We start from the raw sequence: 20,582 nt of genomic DNA on the forward strand, positions 1-20,582 counted from the left end.
TGGTAATCTTAGGAACTGTGCTTGGTTGTAATTGGTCAGTTAGGACCTATGGTTATTTCGAGGTGGATCACTTGAAACTGTTTGCATTCAGCTCGGTGGTCCCTGTGGGCCCTTTGGCCTTGATCACATTTTCATTGCTCCATCCTGCTGCCTAAAAGCAGCCTCTGTATGAGGAGCGAAGGACGTTGGGGTTCCACTCTGAAGGCCCTCCATCAAGTCTCCCTCACTGCCTTCTTCCTGAGACTCAGTGTCCGACTGGTAGAGGCCATGGCCATACTGCCTTTCTTCCTGGCTCCTTGTTTCTGACTCTCAGTTTTGATAATTTGCTCTGACTTCTCAGGTTATAGAGCTCTGGCTTCTGTTTGCCAGGTTCCTTCTGAAATGGAATCTACTTTCAAGTCTTCATTGGGTGATATGGCCCGCTTTAGGGTGAAGTACCTGGCACATAGCAGAGACTTCATGAGTGTTAATTCTCTTACTCCTAATGCTTTTGGAAATTAGAATAAAGGCATAATTTTTGCTGACACTTCTCATTGCTGGACTTAAAAAATAAAAGCATACAATATAAATGCATTTTGCTAGAATTAAGAATTGGTCTCTTCACACATGAAAGTGGAAGGATGGGTAGAAAGCATCTAGAATTTATTGAAAATGTTTTGTCACGAAGAAGCTGGGACATATTTTCTTCAAAAGAGGAATTGACTCCCTGAGAGTACTTTCCTTGAGTGGCCCGATTTTTGCTGTAAGCTCTAAATGATGGATGGGAATTTAGTCATTTTTGTTTGATACATGTTTTCCAGTTGAGGTTCTTCTCGGATGAGGACTGACTTAGCGAGTACTTTCCAAATGGCTTGCGTCTCAATTTTCAGATTGTGGGCTTTACATATTTAGAGAAATTTCATGTGCTGCTTTTTACCTGCAATCTCAGGATGCTTTACTTTATTTGTGGAAAATAAGAAAGGGTAAAAAAGGTATGGCTTAACCAAAATCTGCTAAGGGGACTTCTCATATAATTTATGAAACTGGAAATGGCTTAAGTGTTGGCCCTCAGTTATTTGCTTCATGCAGTGTCCTTAAAACATTTGTCTTACTCAGGTGGGCATATATTGAAGAGTACATATCTTTTGGTATGTTTATTTGACTTGCCTTTGGGATACATGTTTTTAAAATCTACTCAAAAGTGGATTTCGAGGAGCACGTGGCTGGCTCAGTCGGTAGAGTATGTGACTCTTGATCTCCGGATCTGAGTTCGAGCCCCACGTTGGTGTTAGAACCTACTTTAAAAAAAAATAAATCAGGGGCACCTGGGTGGCTCAGTCGTTAAGCATCTGCCTTGGGCTCAGGGCGTGATCCCAGTGTTCTGGGATCGAGCCCCACATCAGGCTCCTCCGCTGGGATCCTGCTTCTTCCTCTCCCACTCCCCCTGCTTGTGTTCCCTCTCTCACTGGCTGTCTCTGTCAAATAAATAAATACGATCTTTAAAAAAGAAAAAATAAATCAAATCAAATTAATACTTAAGGTGGAGTTAGGAATGTTTATTGAGAATCTGTAGCTATTTTATTTTGGAATATTGAAATTTAAGGGACTATTATAACACATTTCAAATATTTTCCTAGGTTGTCATGTTTTATTAACTTAATAATAATGATTTACTAAGTTCTTCATCAAGTTTGAAGTTAATTAAAAGTAAAAGCTTACTAGCAGTATGAATGGTTCAAGTTTTTCTTCGTATATGTATTTTTTTCTTAGCAACTGGCATTTTTGAAGTAGCTTGTTCCTGATTATTGACCTTTAAAAATACCAAATAAACTTGTTTAAGAAGTGCAGGCTTTATGCACTAAGGTATTCTCCTGCCATCAGGTACGTAATTGTTTTCCTTTTAAAGTCTGGTGTCACTTAGCTCGATAGGATCCAATGTTCCAGACTAGGGATAAGTTGGAACTTAGTTTGTACCTGTAACTCAGTTTATACATTTTGCTGTTTTTATCTGCTATGGTTTATACTCTGTTGTGGGTCAACTCACTAATGACTAATGAATCACAGCTGGAGGCAGAATATAAAATGTATTGCTTGTTTGTAAGAAATCTGAAGATTTAAAAGAAGCCTCAGGGGCGCCTGGGTGGCACAGTGGTTGAGCGTCTGCCTTCGGCTCAGGGCGTGATCCTGGCGTTATGGGATCGAGCCCCACATCAGGCTCCTCCGCTATGAGCCTGCTTCTTCCTCTCCCACTCCCCCTGCTTGTGTTCCCTCTCTCGCTGGCTGTCTCTATCTCTGTCGAATAAATAAATAAAATCTTTAAAAAAAAAAAAAAATAAATAAAAAAATAAAAGAAGCCTCAGGGCAAAGAGTGATTTTAGACAAATAGGGCTCTAGAACACAGATGTCACAGCATTCTTTTGTCACTTTTTTTTTTTTTAAGATTTTTTATTTATTTATTCGACAGAGATAGAAACAGCCAGCGAGAGAGGGAACACAAGCAGGGGGAGTGGGAGAGGAAGAAGCAGGCTCATAGTGGAGGAGCCTGATGTGGGGCTTGATCCCATAACGCTGGAATCACGCCCTGAGCTGAAGGCAGACGCTCAACTGCTGTGCCACCCAGGAGCCCCTCTTTTGTCACCTTTTAAGTAGAGCATCATGTCGTAGTAGATATCCCTACTAAACTCTTGATGTTTCTTAGGAGCTAAAAGCTACATCTTCATGTGAATGCTATTGGGCTGCATATGGCAATGTGTGTCTCCTACAGTCATGAGTAGATGCATTAGTACACATCCTTTAAAAATCTTTCTTATAGGGGCACCTGGGTGGCTCAGTTGGTTAAGCATCTGCCTTCGGCTCAGGTCATGATCTCAGGGTCCTGGGAACAAGCCCCACCACGTTGGGCTCCCTGCTCAGTGGGTAGTCTGTTTCTAGCTCTCTCTTTCGCTCTCTCTCTCTCTCTCTCAAATAAATAAAATCTTAAAAGAAAAATCTGTCTTATAAAACTCACCTTAATTTTATGAGAAGATGCTCAAGAGATCATGTTTAAGTAAAAAACCGATACATAGATAAATATGTAACATATAATTTTGGTATATATATTTCTATTTATATCGTTCCTTTATATATAGTAATTATCAAATATCATAAAATGTTAGGAATATTTAATTTGTAATTATATGTAAGTTAACATTTACAGGTAAAATACTATTTGGCTCTTAGTCTGAGCCACCTAGTCACCCCTCTTCTGCCATATTTCTCATGTTTGTGTCCTCCTCTTTCTTTCTTTCTTTCTTTTTTTTTTTTAAGATTTTATTTATTTATTTGCCAGAAAGAGAGAGAGAGAGCACAAGCAGGGGGAGCAGCAGGCAGAGAGAGAAGCAGGCCCCCTGCTGAGAAAGGAGCCTGATGTGGGGCTCGATCCCAGAACCCTGGGGTCATGCCCTGAGCTGAAGGCAGATGCTTACCAACTGAGCCACCCAGGTGCCCCCTCCTCTTTCTTTCTGTAGCTTCTTCCCTGGTTAACCACAATAGAAATTGCAGCAGGAATTTAAGTAGTGCTTATTATGTGCCAGGCATTGCTGTAAGGCCCTTACCTGCCATCCAAGGTCACGTATAGTGACCTAAGAGGTAGATAGTATTATCTCCCATTTTAAGATAATGTGACAAAACTGAGGGTAAGCGGCTTGCCAAAAGTTAATCTGGATCCATAGGCCATGTCCTTAAGTAACAAGCTGTCCTGATCTCTAAGTACCTTCCATTGCCTCCAGGGTTGTTTCTGTAATTTCTAGAATAAACAGCTGCATTTCTGCCTCTGGGCCTAACATCAGGTTTCTTCCTTTGCCTCGAGTAGGGGTCAGCAAGCTATATAACTTAGATGAAATCTGTCCTCCTCTGCTCCCCACTGATGTAGGAGAAACATTAGGATTCGAAGCCAATAGCCAAGAAAGAATTCTTGAGGCATCTTTGGTGCAGGAAGGTGGTTTTATTAAAGCACAGGGACAGGACCCGTGGGCAGAAAGAGCTGCACTGGGGTCATGAGGAGTGGCCTATTATATACTTTAAAGTTGGGAGGGGGTTAGGGAGAGCGTAAGTCTCTAAGGAATTTTGGAAGCCAGGTCTCCAGGACTTTGAGGGGGCTAGAAGCTCTTGTTGGGAAAGGGTCATTTATGACTGTCTAATAAAACCTGAGTCATGAGACCCTTCGGATGTATATCGGTGGGTCATAATGCTTGGGGGATGATTGCTGACATGTATCTTTGAGGGGTAGAGATAAAGGAAGTTTCCAAAGGAATTCTTATTTTATTTTGTTTTAATGTTTTATTTTTAAAATTCCAAAGGAATTATTTATTTTTTATTTATTTTTTAAGATTTTATTTATTTGTCAGAGACAGAGCAAGAGCATGAGCAGGGGGAGGGGCAGAGGGAGAGAGAGAAGCAGGCTCCCCGCTGAGCAAGAAGCCTGTTGGGGGAGGAGGAAAGGGGGACGATGACTCCTGAGATCATGACTTGAGCCCAAGGTAGACACTTAACCAACTGAGCCACCCAGGCGCCCCTCCAAAGGAATTTTTGTATGCTAAAGTAGAGTTACGGGATCTTGGGGGTTGGGCTCAGATTGCCTTTTGTCCATAGCAAAGTAGTAACATCCAGGCAGTTGAGTCCCTAGAGGAATGTCACTCTGCCTGTTTCAATGGCTTGTCAATGGGCTGTAGGTAGTAAGGAAATTTAATAATTTTTCTTCTGTCTTTGTTTCCCACATCAGGCACCAGTCCTGCTTTTGTAAATAAAGTTTTACTGGAACCCAGTCCTGCCTGTTCAGTTGCATATTGCCTGGCTGCTTTCTCAGTACAAAAGCAGAGTTGAGAGTTGTGACCGAGACCCCAAGGCCTGCAAAGCCTTGAATATTTACCTTTTTGTTCTTTAAATAAAAAGTTTGCTGACCCCTGGTCTAAAATACAGTTTCTAGATCTAACCATTCCGGTTACGGTTACTATGGCTGTGTAACAGTTAACTCCAAATCTTAGCATTTATCACGCTCAGATTCTGTGGGGCAGGAATTCCGACAGGGCACAGCATTTCTTTTCAGTCCCCACACCTGGGGACTGGAGCAGTGGGGGCTCCACAGGCCTCACTCCCTAGCCCTGTGTGCTCTTGCGCCAGGGTCTCTCCGGTATGGCAGCTTCAGGCCTCCAGAGCTCTGACACGGTAGCTCAGGTTTCCCGAGTGTGTGTCCCCAGAGAGAGCAGAAGGGAAGCTGTCCCACCTTTTCTGACTAGTCTGGGAAGTCGCATAGTGCCACTTCTTCTGTGTTCTGTTGCTCAGGGCCGTCACAAGGAGCCACTCCAGTTCAAACAGATGGAACATAGGTGTCGCCTCTCAATGAAGGGTGTTAATGTCAAATTGTAAGAAGGGTAGGAGGTGGAATATATTGCTGTGATTATGTCTGGAAGATTAAAGTACCACCGCCACCCACCTACCTGTCTTTAACTGTAGACATCATAGTATCCCCGTGGACCTTAACAGCAACATCATTTAGGGTCCTAGGCTAACAGATCTTCTGCCACGTGCTACCTCCTCTCTAAAACCTTCATTCATCTTTGTACCTGGAAGTCATGTTCATTGTTTCCCTATCTGTCAGTAGAAAACACCTGCAATGTCATGATTTATAAAAACGTATTTTGGTCATGCACATGAGCAGTATTTATTTTTCATACATATTTGGTCTTCATCCATGGTTCCTGGCTCACAGCTCCCAAAACCCTAGGCAGGCATTTCCTGAGCGATAGGAGCATCTTTTGTTAGAATATTGGCTCTCCTGTCCTCAGTTCCTGAAATCCCTTCAGAGCCAGGAAGGTGTAATGGGTATCTTGTTATTCATAACAAGCTCCTTTCCACCACAATGGGGTTTATGTTAATAAAGTGAGTTTTGGAAAACACCTGAGGAAGGGGGCTGGTTGCTAGGGGAACCAACCTTGAATAAAGGGTTGGAACTTTCAGTTCCACCCCTTGATTTCCAGGGCGGGGGGGGGGGGGGGGCGGGGGGGGGCGGGAGGGATGCTAGAGGTTGAACCAATTACCAATGGTCAATGATTTAATCAATCATGTCTATGTAATGAAGCCTCCGTAAAACCCAAAAGGATGGCGCTCAGAGAGCTTCCGGGATGGAGAACACTTGCAAATGTGGGGAAAGTGGCCGGCCTGGAGAGCCACGGAGGGGACACGCCCTGTCCCTAGCTCTTCCTTGCCCTATGCAGCTCTTCTCTTTGGCTGTTTCTGAGTTACATCCGGTGATCCAGTAAGTCAAATGTTTCTCTGGTTTCTGCGTTCTGTGAGCCAATCTAGCAAATTAATAGAACCCAAGGAGAGGGGTGTGGGAATCTGATTTATAGCCAGTTATCAGAAGCACAGGTGACAGCTTGGACTAGCACTTGGCCTCAGAAATCGGGGGGGTGCAGTTTTATAGCATTGAGCCTTTAATCTATAGAAGCTGGTGCTGCGTCTGGGTAGATAGTGTGAGAATTGAGTTGAATTGTAGGAGACCCAGCTGGTGTCCAAGGTTGGCTTGCTGGTGTGGGGAACCTAAAACCCCCCTCCATTGAAATTGGGTCCCAGAACCCAAATAACATCAAAATCTTAATTGAAACACTGAGGATTACTCCCAGCCTCTACCTCTGTTCTTTTACGTGTGTTAATAATCAGTATGTTTGTTTTTCCGAGTCCGAATCAAATCTTAAAATCTGGAAGTGATTGCTTTTCCTCCCTGTGCCTAAGCAAGGCCTCTGCTCTGCCCTCAGTTTAAAATTTTCATTACACCTTTCTGGGGGCTGCAGAAATTCTATGTAAAAGGGATCCAACTGTGACCATCTCAGACGATGTGAAATGTGTAGGTGATAGGAGAGCATCAGGACACTTGTCTTGAAGATGAATGTATATCTCACACACAACTAAGAAAAGTCAATGGACATTATTTAAAAAACATTGTGGGTGGTGAGGCTGAGGTCTCGGTGTCATCCCTTGGTTCTGCTACTGACTTGCTTATGTTTGGACTAACCTCTTTGCAGGTATAATTTTTCGTGGTCTTTGGAGAGTAAGGTTCTGCAGGGTTCCTTTGGGATTTACCAAAAGAAAGGGAAAGGTAAAAAGAAAGAGAGTAGATCGTGAACCCTTCTTGTTGGTCGTCTAGCGAATCCTTCAATAGGTAGTAGAAAAAAGAAACTTCCCTTTGATATTTAAATGACTATTTATTTTGTAAAGAAAGTATAATAGTAAATAACATTTTGTTGTTCTACCACGTAGGTTCTTGGGGTAATAAGCTTGAATGAGACTTTTAGTTGGCAAACTGGATAGTCATTACAGTTCATCTCAGGAAATAATACTTTGGTTATGTTTTTCCACCCCTTACAAAATTTCTGCCTAAGTCGGGGGTCAGCAGAGTGGCCTACTGGCCACATCAAGCCCTCCACTTGTTTTTGTAAATAAAGTTTTAGTGGAACTCAGTCCAGCCCATTCATTGACATGTTGTCTTTGGCTGCTTTCTCACTATGTAGTGACAGTATTGAGCACTCATGAGAGAGGTCATATGGTCTGCAAGGCGAAATATTTACTCTCCCGACATTTACAGAAAACGTTTGCTGACCCAAAACATGTTGCTACTTGAATTAATTTTATACATTTATTTTTCCATTTAGTTGTCCGCTAATACAGTGACTCAATCACAGGGCAAATTTTAGTAAGGTTGTATTTAACCTGACGCTGAATTTTGTATTTAGATAGCGTAAAGGTATCTGGAGAAATCAAGATACCTCTTCATTTTGGTTCTTGTCTGACTGGACCTGAGAAATAAGCTCTCTAAAAAAGGAATTTAGTCTTTAGGGCTCATTCACATCCTTAATTTTTTAAAAAACATTTCAAAAGAATTAATGAGACCAAAATAAGAGGTCAAGACAAGAAGCTAGGAACTTATGAGATGAACTCTTTAGAAAAAGCAATTATTAATAACATCCTATTAATGTGCAATGATATTTGGTTAAAAGAAATTTGTGGAGAGATTTCCACTGACTTTCCAGAATGGCTGCAGTCGTGGGAGTCCTTGCCCGTAAGGACAGAATATTTGGTCACGTACTGACAATGCGGACTGTGATCATAGGAAGCGCCACACGGGCCACACTTGCTGGGAAGGAGAGGCTAGCGCCTGTGAACTGTACTCACAGAAGGACAGAAATCTTTCTAGTCGAAGAATACAGAGTTGTCTGAGACTGTAGTTATAGGAGTCCATAGAATTCATAGTCAGGGTTAGTAGATCTCTGGAATTTGTTTTTCTCCCCTCCCAGCATAACCCGCCCTCTCCTCCTACTGGGAGTAGAGGAAGTAAGTCTCCTCTAAACGTAGGAAAATGGTAGAGTCCACTTTAATTAAAGGCTTTTTAGGGTCATAATCATGACTGTCAGAATTTCAAGAAATAAGAAACCTAAGAGATGAGCTAGACCAGAGATTTTTAAAAAAATATTTTATTAATTTGAGACACATACATGAATGGGGGGGGCGGCGAAGGGGGCAGAGGGACAAGCAGACTCCCCACTGAGTGGGCAGCTGGATCCGGGGTTCGATCCTAGGACCCGAGATCATGACCTGACCCTAAGTCGGACGCTTAACCAACTGAGCCACCCAGGTACCCCCTAGACCAGAGATTTTGAACTCTGCTCCTGGGTCTATGGTTCTGTGGCTTCTCTGGGGCCCTCGCAGCTGGAGGTCCTGGGGGTGGTTCAGTGTCGCTCCCTCTCCTTCCGGCTGAAACAGCTATGCTTCTGTTTTCTGTGTACTGCCTTGCACATAAGATTTGCTATATGAACAGTTTTTAGTAAAATGATTTGAAATCATAGATCCTAGGGCAGCTCTTCAAATTTTTCTGATGAAGGACCTGCAGCGGTCACAACGTGGGTGAGTTCACCTGGCTCATACCGAGAATTAGCCTAGAGCGGCACTTAGCATCTAGCTCTTTTGTGCTCAATCAAGGGCTTTTATCTATGATTCTATAACGAGGAGGAGCTCACTCTCCTGCCTTAATCCACTGAGACAAAGGGTAAGCCTTTGTATTTTTAATACCCTTACTTAAGAGTATTAAAACAATAGTTTAGTATTTGTCAGCTATTGTGACTTTTGTCATCACACTATAACAGTAGTTCTCAAGTTTTTGTATGCATAATAATCACCTGGGGAACTCAGTATAAAAAAAAAAAACAGTTTCCCATTGATCCTTCTTAGAAATTCTGCTGTGGAATATCTGGATTTTAATCAGACACCCCGATGCTTCTGATACAATGGTCCATGCACCATTGTTTACAAAATACTGTCGTAAGGCTTTATCGCTGCATCTTTAAGGCCACCAGTACTAGTATTCCTTGGTACCACGCCGTCTATGGGGGCGAACTGTGACCAAGTAGATGACGTTAGACTGGGAGGCTGTGCAGCAATAAGGGGCCAACCCCATCATTGGCATTCTACTGGGATGGCGTCTGTCATGCAACTCGGTCATCAAAAACGTGTCGTGTCAGAAGTGGCCACGGAAGGGGAAGAGAGATGTAAAATCATGTTCCATAAATTTGTTGTTGAACTCTAACAAACATACAGAGAGAAGCACCATCATGAGTGTGCAGCTGAAGGGATTTTTATAACAGAGCACACTTTAACCAGCCAGATCAAGAAGCAGAGCTTAAAACAAACCTTTTGTTCCGTTTCCAGTCTTTTATCCACCCCCGTCCCCAGTAAGTGTACCTAACACATAAGGTTGGTTTTTTTTAAGATTTTATTTGGTTTTTTAAGTAATGTCTACACCCGATGTGGGGCTCAACCCACAACCCCGAGATCAAGAGTCTCCACTGACTGAGCCAGCCAGACCCCCCCAACATAGAGGATTTTTCTGAGTTCAGGTTTAGAAATAGCTTTTTAAAAAATTTATTTTTATTTTTTTAAAGATTTTATTTATTTATTTGACAGAAAGAGAGACCGCCAGCGAGAGAGGGAACACAAGCAGGGGCAGTGGGAGAGGAAGAAGCAGGCTCCCAGCGGAGCAGTGAGCCCGATGCGGGGCTTGATCCTAGAACCCTGGGATCACGACCTGAGCCGAAGGCAGATGCTTAACTACTGAGCCACCCAGGTGCCCCAGCTTTTTTTTTTTTTTTTTTTTTTTTAAAGATTCCATTTATTTGACAGCAAGAGAATGGACAAGCAGGGGGAGCAGCAGAGGCAGAGGGAGAAGCAGGCTCCCCAGTGAGCAGAGAACCAGACGTGGGGCTTGATCCCAGGACCCCAGGATCATGACCTGAGCAGAAGGAAGAGGCTTAACTGATGGAGCCACCCAGGCGCCCCAGGTTTAGAAGTAGCTTAAATCTCTTTCTACCACATGCCATTGGTCAGAACAATGGCATGTGGACCTCAGCCTAACTGCAAAGGGTACTGGGAAATGTGTCCTTTGTTTCTAGGAAGTGAATCAGTGTGGTTAACATAATATTTTCTCCATTATAGTTAAGTTTATAATCTAGAATATAATCTCATGGCCCAAATAATGATACTTTCTATGCTTATCTATGGGTGTGGCAGATTAAATAAAAGCTTGCTTGCTTTCCTTCTTTCTTTCTTATTTCAAGATTTTATTTATTTAATTTTTTTTCAAGACTTTATTTGAGAGAGAGAGAGGATAAGCAGGGGGAGGGGGAGAGGGTGAGGGAGAAGAAGAAGCAGACTCCCACTGAGCAGGGAGCATGTCGCAGTGCTTGATCCCAGGACCCCAGGATCATGACCTGAGCCAAAGGCAGGTGCCGCTAAAGATTTTATTTTTAAGTAATCTCTGTACCCAGGATCAAGTGTCACATGCTCCACTGACTGAGCCGGACAGGCGCCCCCAAAGCTTACATACTTTCTAACTTAGTTCTTCGTTTTTCTTTATCTTTTAATTTTCTTTAAAATTAAATTCATTCCCAAATAGATATGTATTTATGTTAATGGTTACTTGAATACTGTTAGATGGAGTTGTGGATGGCTGGTAATTTAGAGAAGGTAAAATGATGTGAACTTCTAGGGACAACTCAATTCGTCAAACATGTCCCAAATAGCATATTAATTTCATGGGAATGAACATTAGTCCTGATGGGTTCTGGGCTCCTGAAGAATGTCCAGGTATACACTTGTTGTGTCTTTAAATCACCAGATCAATTTCTCTACTTCGCTTGCTTTCTTACCCATATCTCTTTGACGTTTGAAATTGGTAGTTGTCTTTCTAATCTTTGTGAAACCCTTAAGCTTACTCATTAAACACTTGGTGGTCAGCTGTGTTGTTTCACATACAAGTGATTTGTTCCTTTTTATTGCTTAGTAGTATTCTGTTGTAGGGATGTACTGCATTTTGTTGATTCACCAGATACTGGACAATTGAATTGTTTTCAGTGGTTACCAATATGAATAAAGTGACTATGTACCCGGGCATAGAAGTCTTTGTATGGACTAGAATTCACAACCCTGAGATCAAGAGTCGCATACTCCACCGACTGAGCCAGTCAGGTGCCGTTGTCTACAAATGTGGGCTCCCCCCAAAATTTAATAGCCTACTGTTGACCAGAAGACTTACCAATAACATAAAAAGCCAATTAACACTATTTTGTATGTTATATGTATTATATACTGTATTCTTAAAATAAGCTAGAGAGAAGAAAATGTTATTAAAATCATAAGGAAGAGAAAATAGATTTACAATACTGTATTTACTAAAAAAAATGCATGTATAAGTGGATCCGCGCAGTTCAAGCCCGTGTTGTGTAAGGGTCATCTGTGTACCCTGTTTCTCCACCATCCTAACAGCAGTGTAATTTCCTTTCTTGTATTTCCTTCTGATCTTTATCCAAAAGTCTCTGTTGGTAAGTGGGGGACTGCAAATGCCTTTTGTGATTTAGTTTGGCTCTGATATTGTGTTCTTAAGTTCAGCCTTTCAGTGTGCTCCTCTGTTCAGATAGCTTTTATTTTTCTTACTTGGAATTACTTTCCTAGGATGAATATCTCTGAATAGTATTACTGGCATAAAAGGCATAAGTTTTTAAATTCATTTTAATATGAATTAGTTCTTTGTTTTCTAAATTTGTACCAGTTAGGAAATGTCCGTTTCCAATCTGTCTAGGCCCTGCTGTACCAAAGATAGTTTTTGAATAAACCATCCTCTCTGTACATCTTGAGAAAGCAGCTGTGCCAGTTTGCAAGCCTCTAACGGTAACAGTAATAGCTTCTTTCTTAAAGATCCTATGTAAGAAACAAACAATATGCTAAGTCAGAATTCTAGTGCTAAATAAAATCCCCACGACAGATTAAGATTTGAAGTATGGAAAGAAAGGAAATGAGTTTAGAAAGATAAATCTGTTTGTGCACTGAGTAAGGATAGTATTTTATGCAATAAAGCCTCCTTAAGTAAACATTTGATGGAAGGAATAAAATCTTACTTGGCACATAAATCTTTTTTATTAACAGCAAGGTTGTGTGTATAAGTGAGCACTAATGTACCCAAGGGAAGAAGAAATAGAAGGAGCGATTATGGCAAATAAGATGAGGGCAGAACTGTTTCACTCTTCGTCATAAATTGGTCCAAAATTGTTTAACCAAAACCAAGGAAGGATAGATGGCCATCCTGCTGGCGCTTTACGTAACAGTGAAGCTAATATTTAATCAATAGCAACTTCCTCTAAGGGCTCTGCCTGCTCTAAAATCCTGATGTAATTCAGGTCTGAATGGAAAGGCTTTCCTGCCCTTCTGCCTTTTGATTTCCATAGCTTAACTGAAAATGGAACAACAACAAAAATAACTCAGATGTAGCTTTCTGATGGCAGAGCTACTTCTTTTATACAGAGCTAGCAGCATTTCAATGTGTGGAATTCTCTGGAGTAGTGTTACCTGAAGACGTTTGGACAAGGAAGAGCCTTGCTCTCTTGCTCGGAATGAGTGCTGTAGCAACCTGTAGCATTTCACAAGCAGGCTCCCTTTTACGGGTGTGGACAGTGAGGGAGAATATAATGATGTAAGCGAGAGGAATGGCAAATGAAGATGAAACCTGGCTGGGCCGAAGTGCTGGGCTGTCCTTGGGTTCAGTGCATGTGGGGTGGTGGGCCCCTCTCATTACCTATGGCATCAGCCAGCCTGGTTTGGAATGGTAGTAACTACCGCCTAGAGATGTTGTCAGCATTAAATGAAAAGATCGCTGTCTGGCATAAGAACTCAGCAAGTTTCAAGTATATGCTAGTGTTGCATTTTTGTTTTGTTGTGTTGTTTAGTCGTAGGAAACTGAGGACCGCCGGTGGGTTGGAGGGAGACTCATCGCAAGAACAAATAGCTCAATGTCAAAGTCTCAGTCATCCGGACGAGGGGTACTTGAGTAAAGTGGTGAATTTCACTTGGATTTTTTTCTAGTTCCAAAATCTGCATTTATTATTTTTTTAAGATTTATTTATTTATTTTAGAGAGAGAGAGAAAGAGAGAGTGTGCACAAGCTGAAGGAGGGGCAAAGGGAGAGGGAGAGAAGCAGACTCCTCATTGAGTGTGGAGCCCCACATAGGGCTCCATCCCATGACCCAAGCCGAAACCATGAGACAGATGTTCAACCGATTGAGCACCCAGGCGCTCGCAAAATCTGCTTTTAGATCTTAATTCCAGACAAAATGTTACTAAATATAAATGTCAAGATCTATGCGGAGTCAGAGATTTTTTTTTTAAGGATGTGAGCATTTTTTTTTTAAGTTTATATTTTTTAGTAATTGCTGTACCCGGTGTGGGGTTCGAACTCAAGACCTTGAGATCAAGAGTCACATGCTCTTCGACTGAGCCAGACAGGTGCCTCCTCACCCCCGCCCCCCATCGTGTCCTGGGTCAGAGATCTTCTTTCCTTAACTTGCAAGCTAAGAAGGTAGCCTGCTACAATTTCATGGATGCTGACAGAAGGAAGACCCAACACCCCTGTCACAGACAAGAGACAGCGTATTGCTCACAGCCAAGCAGTAGCCAGAGTATCAGCATTTGTGTCTGTTCTGAGTGCCAGTTCCGATAGGGCAACACCAAGAGGAGCAGGTGGGTGTAGGGCATGCAGTGGTTTCCATTGCAGGAAAGGAGCCCTGAGCTTAGAGAATCCAAATCTCTTAGAGTGGAAATAATCGTGTATACCCTTTGCTCCAAAGGCTGGAATGATCTCTGTCTTTCCAGGCTGCAAGCATACCTGCTCTCCGCTTGGAAGGGAAGGAGGGAAGCACTAGATCTTTGAAGTCTGTTCCCTATATGGACATCTTTGAAAAATGAGTCCTGAACAGAAGGCAGTCAGGGCCTCCGCTGGAAGGATGTGTAGAAATGGGGGCGGTCCGTGGAAAGTTGCTTTCTGACAGTAAAATTTGAAAGCTGTGTTTATATTGGAAGATAGGAAAGGGTGCAAAGAAACATTGCTTTGATGTCATATGTGACAAAATGCAACATAGAGTAAAGCACACATGGCATCTCAAGGACTGTGTTATCGGTGTTTGATGGTACCTGTCCCTTGGTGATTCTGGAGGTGGTGGTACTTGGCATCAGGGGTACCTGGTGGTTCATCAGTGGAGCCCCATGGGAAGCAGCTCCCTCATGGCCTTGGAAGGCCCTGAGGAGGGATCTCTACACAAATGTGCCCCCAAGAGAGGAGTACATGGGAGAATTCACAAGGGCAAACAGGAGTTCCTCAAGAGCCTTTAGACACTTGTTGAGGGGTCCCAGAAGCAGTGGGAGGCAGTTCTATAAGGAACTGTGGGCTCCCCAGCAGTTGGGGGAAATGAAATTCAGCAGAACACAGGTTGGATGGAGAAGGGCATCTGCTACTCCCGATTTAAAAGACTATTTCTATGGTGTGTTGATGTGTGTGTAGAAATGTTAATTTGTAAGAAAAAAATTAACAGTAATGATGAAGTGACACAGTCAAATTGATTTACCCGTGTCCACTGGTTTTCTGATTAGTTTCTGGTCCAGATTTTATCAATGATGTGTAACTGTCAAGTGTCTGTTTCAGTGCTCCCAAAGTATATTTTAGGGTACCCCAGGATATTCCTCCAATTACACTACAGAAGAAAACCTTTGGCCAAATACATTCTTTTTAAAAGATTTTACTTATTTATTTGACAGAGAAAGAGCACAAGCAGTGGAAGTGGCAGGCAGATAGAGAAGCAGGCTCCCCGCTGAGCAGGGAGCCTGACACAGGACTTGATCCCAGGATGCTGGGATCATGACCTGAGCTGAAGGCAGCCGCTTAACCACTGAGCCACCCAGGTGTCCCTGGCCAAATACATTTTGAAAATGCTGAGTATCATACCCTTCCCTCTTGGGGATTTATACTTCACAAAAACATATTAAAAACTCTAAGTTATCGTGCCTTTAAGGATGCTCTTGAACTTTGTTTAAACCGACTTTTGCTAAATTCACCTGATCCCAGAATCCTCTTTTTGCATAACATTCACGAAAATCTCATGGCACCAATGTTTGGGAGAGCACATTGCAGAAACTGCTTTATAGTAACATGACAGCACTGTCACAGTTGAAGTAGTAATAAATAATAAAGGAAACTTTCAGGTTATTTAAGAGCTTTTCAGCAATACCTGTTATATTTGTTGCTTGTATCTAACTAAGGTCAGTTACAAACTTAAACTCTTTCAGTCCTGGCGCTGCATTGTAGTCCTCGCTAGTGAGAAGCTCTAATCCACCAGACATGATCTGGAATTTCTGATAGTGACATGAGAAGTTCATCCGAGCTTTTAAGAAGCCACAGTTACCACATTGAGTTGATAGGATTCTGGTGAAAGGCAAACATGGTTGGCCTTTCATAGAGCTTGAGCGGCCTTATTGGGGTACATTCCCATTTTTACAACAGCTTTATAGAATTCACAGTCATTTGTGAATTCCTTGACTGTGTGGGACGCAAGGTTGGTCACCATTGGATAAGACTGTCTTTTTTCTTGGGTCTGTGTCAGGTTTTTATTACATTGTCTTTGTTGCCAGGTAAAATATTAAGAATGTAGTGAAGACTTGGAGAGTAGCCTTGGTTTTCATGTTTAGAAAGCTGGATCAATTGGTGGATTTATTGGGTGTTTTTCATTATGTTTAGTGGAAGATAAATTAGTTTTTTATCTTGTTTGCATAAATCATCTATCAAATTTTATGCATGACAGCTGCTCCTTTTGAAGTTATCTCTTAAATAGGAAGTGAGATAAGACCAAGCTTGTGGAATTGGTAGGAGGTATTCTGGCAGGAGCTATCACATAATCACATGGGATATTGTGATTAATGTCACAGTGGCTAAAATTGTGATGTGGATGTTTTTTCCCCAGTTAACATATTTCCCTTTTCTGTTTTATCATGCATTCAAGTCAGGGAGATAGGGAGGTTTCTGTTTCAATCTTGGGGCCACCGTAGAAATTTACTTAATATTTATGAGCCTCAGGTTCTAGAAGACTCATTTGGGTGAACTTTAAAAAATATATAGATTTCTTAGCCCTACCCAGATTTGCTAGATAAGAAGCTCCTAGTCTAGGGGGAGGAATGTGATTCTGTGTGCTTTGAAAGTTCCTGGAGCCTAAGTGAGTCTTCCGTGCAGCTAGGCTTTTCACCAGCGTTGGGAGCCAACAGATGAGATTAAAAACCCTAGTACTTTACACCTTATGAGTCTGTTAATTCTGGTTTCTAGTTCTTGAGTAAAGCACTGATTAACTGGCATGAATGTCTGTGTCATGGCCATTCTGAGGACAAACGTTGGTGTGCTCTATTGGTTATTTCTATAGCACCTTCCTACTCAACATGAGTTCTTTTTTTTTTTTTTTTAACTTTTTTTTTTTTAAAGATTTTATTTATTTATTCGACAGAGATAGAGACAGCTAGCGAGAGAGGGAACACAAGCAGGGGGAGTGGGAGAGGAAGAAGCAGGCTCATAGCAGAGGAGCCTGATGTGGGGCTCGATCCCAGAACGCCGGGATCACGCCCTGAGCCGAAGGCAGACGCTTAACCGCTGTGCCACCCAGGCGCCCCTCAACATGAGTTCTTGAGTGTTGTGAGATGACCATCCAATCCAGGGCATTTCTGAGAGTGAAAGGGCAACAGACATAAACCAGAATTGTCCTGAGCAAACAAAGATGTATGGTCAGTCATATAGACCTAGCCTAACTCGAAGGAGAGAGAATAAGGAGAGGAAAACCCATTGAAGAAGGTCACATGGAGTAGATCTGCCATTTCTTTTTCTGCTTCTGTCTCCATTCTGATACTTTATTTGGTACCCAAGGGAACATAGGGAGATTAGATTGGCAAACACCACTGTTGGGTGGGATTGGGGCAGGGAGGGAACAATGTTGGAATGATCTATGAACTAGATTATGTTGAGCTGTGCAGCCTTTGAATTAAATCCAGACATATCAACTCAGTCAACCACAAGAGGGAGTAAATATTTATGTTCACCCACCATATAATCAGGGATGAGCTGGGCTCTGGGACGCCAGAATAAAAGATTCCTTGCCTTCATGGAACTAACAGTATAGTCAGAAGTGTAAGTGAGTGCACAGGCCATTCAAATACTGTGTGAAGTTAAGTCCAGGTTTCCTTCGGAAAGAAGATTGCAATTTCAACTGTTGCAGGGAGTCCATGTAAACCCAGAAATAATATTCAACAGGACCCTAGCCACTACCAGGAACCTCACCAAAATTCTCCATTGTTTCCCAGTCTCTCCTATTTCTTTTACTTTCATTGGCCCATTTTTACTTTCTGAATGTGGTTGTTTTTTTTTTTTTAATTATCCAGATGTTCTTTGAGAATTGTAAAAGAACAAAAACATTTTTTGCAAGCTGCCTTTTTTTAAATAAATGATTTGCTTTTGATTACAAATACTGTGTAAGACGATGCCTTCTTCTGCAAAACCAATAAATACAAGGACAAATTTTATTTTATTTTTTAAAGATTTTTATTTATTTCGAGAGAGAGAGAGAGAGAGAGAGCAAAGTAGGGGGAGCATCAAGCAGAGGGAGAAGCAGGCTCCCTGCTGAGCAAGGAGCCCGATGCAGGACTCAATCCCAGGATGCTGGGATCATGATCTGAGCTGAATGCTTAACCTATTGAGCCACCCAGGCGTACGAAGAACAAATTTTAAACATGTGATTTGTCCAAGATATTTGGAAGAAAAAAAACACACCAGATTTTTTTTTTCTGGTATTAAAAAAAATATATCAGTATTCCCTAACCTTTCAAAGAATATGTTAAAAGGTATGACTCAACTGGAGAAAGAGAGAGAGAGACAGACAGAGACCATCTTACAGCTGCTTTAAATAGCTTCTGATAATTCTTCTGCTGTTACCTTTCCCTTCTGGAACTCATATCTTCTCAAAAGTGTTGAATGTATTTTTTTCTTTTCTTCTTTTTCTTTTTTTTCTTTTTAAAAATTTTTTTCTTTTTTCTTTTTTTTTGATTTTTTCTTGTTTCTTTTTAAATTTTTTGTTTTCTTTTTTCTTTTTAAAATTTTTTTCTTTTTTGTTTCTCCTTTTTTCTTTTTTAATTTTTTTCTTTTTTAAATTTTTTTTTTTGTTTTTCCTTTTTATAATTTTTTTCTTTTTAAAATATTTTTTCCTTTTTAAATCTTTTTGTTTTTTTGTTTTTCCTTTTTTCTTTTTTAAATTTTTTTGTTTTTTAAATTTTTTTCTTTTTTGTTTTTTTAATTTTTTTTCTTTTTTCTTTTTTGTTTTTTTAAATTTTTTCCTTTTTTTGTGTTGTTTTTTGTTTTTAAATTTTTTTCTTTTTTTCCTTTTTTGTTTTTTTTCAACTTTTTTCTTTTTCTTTTTTTGGTTTTTTGTTTTTTTAATTTTTTTTCTTTTTTTCTTTTTATTTCGTTTTTTAGTTTGTTTTTTTCTTTTTTTCTTTCTTTTTTTCTCCGATGCAGATGGTGATTTTATTAAAACACAGGGGTAGGACCTGCGGGTAGAAAGAGCTGCTGCCTAGAATATTTCTAATGAACTGATTAATGGGGGAAAAGGAAATATTTATTGAACACCTATGTATAAGCTTTACCATAAACAACTATGCATATCAGAAAGACACTAACTTTAAAAAGGCACCCAAAAAAAGTGAGGAAAAACCTGAATTATGGAAAAGAAAGTAAAATTTAACAAATTTTACTAGAAAGACTAGAAAAAAAATTAGCAAACACACACACATAAAATATACACACACAGGAACACTATGTATTGACCCACAAAGGGGAAAAGCAGTGGTTCAAGACCACTCAACATAGCTTGTTGGTTAAAGGCACAAACAAACAAACCAGACACACAAACACACACACACAAAACAGTTTATTTGAACAGTACACTCAATCTGCAACACAAATTCAGAATTATTTAACAATGCTTTCTTTCTTAATACAAGAGATGCCCATGTTGGGTGTACATATCTATATCTATTTTAAATGGTTTACTGTTGACTTATTTTAAAATATACTAGTGTTACTATATGCAACTGTTTCCTGTATTTAACAGCCTTTTCTTTTATTTACCTCATGTGTCTAGACCTATCAAAAGTTTGAGGTTGACAGGCAAAATGGGTTGCTTATTCTCTGTGAAATTGACTGCAGTGGTTTTAAACTCTGGCCAGAAAATGTTGGCTTGCCATTTCAACACATGGAAATAGTTACATTGATGCCCAGGTTGCCATTTTCTGCAAAAAGCTGTGCAACGCTGTTATCGAAGACTAGGCAATCATTGTTCATAATGGCTGTGGTGATTCCCTCGTGAATGGAGCGTGGAGTCGCTTCCCAAGTCAGCCGCCGCCTGTGACCATTTAGCTCAAGACGATAGGCGAAGTTTTCAGCTTGCTTGTGTGTTCCTATCAGCTGGACAATTGCGAAGAACTGCTGGTGACCGTTGTACTTTTCTTGTTTCTCCAAGACTAACATGAAGTGAACTCCAAAACAGGACTGCGTCATCACCCAGTCCACGGCGCCAGGGAGATCAATGTCGGTAGCCAGGAAAACGATATCCTCTCCCTGCAGGGTCGTAATGGATTCATGCTGATGCATCAGATGGGGCATCACAGCTTCCAGAGAGCCTTGCCATTTACAGAAAGCGCCAGGGCACGGGCACACATAAGGCCGAAGGTCACACATCTCCTCGTGGTCTGCTTTCTCGGTGTGTGGCAAAGTTATTTCACATCCAGAAGCGGCGTATTTACATGGAAAAAGTACGGAATTGGCCACTTTCTCCATAGCCAGGTTGCGAATGGATCCCAGAGGCCCCCGGCAGGTCGGACAACAAGTGAGCTTCGGGCGACAGGTGGTACAAACAAGATGGCCACTGTGACACTGAAGAATGGGTGGTAACACATAATCAAAGCAGACTGGACACTCAAAAAGACTTGCCAGGTCGCTGTTGCATGCGGTTGTGCCGGCCAGGATAGGCGCCCTCTGGGATGGTGTACACGCCGAGGTTCCAGGAGGTAATGCGGTTGAAGTCTGGCGGCTCATTTCTGTAGGCGGAGAGCACGGCTCAGACCGCCGTTGTCGCTCAAACGCGCTCCGTCGTCGCTGTCGCTAACCCCTGCCA

General features: G+C 41.4%; 2 protein-coding genes across 2 annotated transcripts in view; one reads left to right on the forward strand and one right to left on the reverse strand.

Annotated features, from left to right (window-relative positions):
- FRMPD4 (FERM and PDZ domain containing 4) overlaps positions 1 to 20,582 on the forward strand; it is a 787,588-nt gene that overhangs the window by 317,438 nt on the left and 449,568 nt on the right. The window lies entirely within an intron of this gene.
- On the reverse strand, positions 19,655 to 20,503 carry LOC113240732 (E3 ubiquitin-protein ligase SIAH1-like). The gene has a single exon (XM_044391878.1). The coding sequence runs from the start codon at positions 20,501 to 20,503 to the stop codon at positions 19,655 to 19,657; it is 849 nt and encodes a 282-aa protein (XP_044247813.1).

The sequence above is a fragment of the Ursus arctos genome, chromosome X (genome assembly GCF_023065955.2).
Source record: "Ursus arctos isolate Adak ecotype North America chromosome X, UrsArc2.0, whole genome shotgun sequence".
In the NCBI taxonomy this organism is placed as follows: Eukaryota; Metazoa; Chordata; class Mammalia; order Carnivora; family Ursidae; genus Ursus; species Ursus arctos.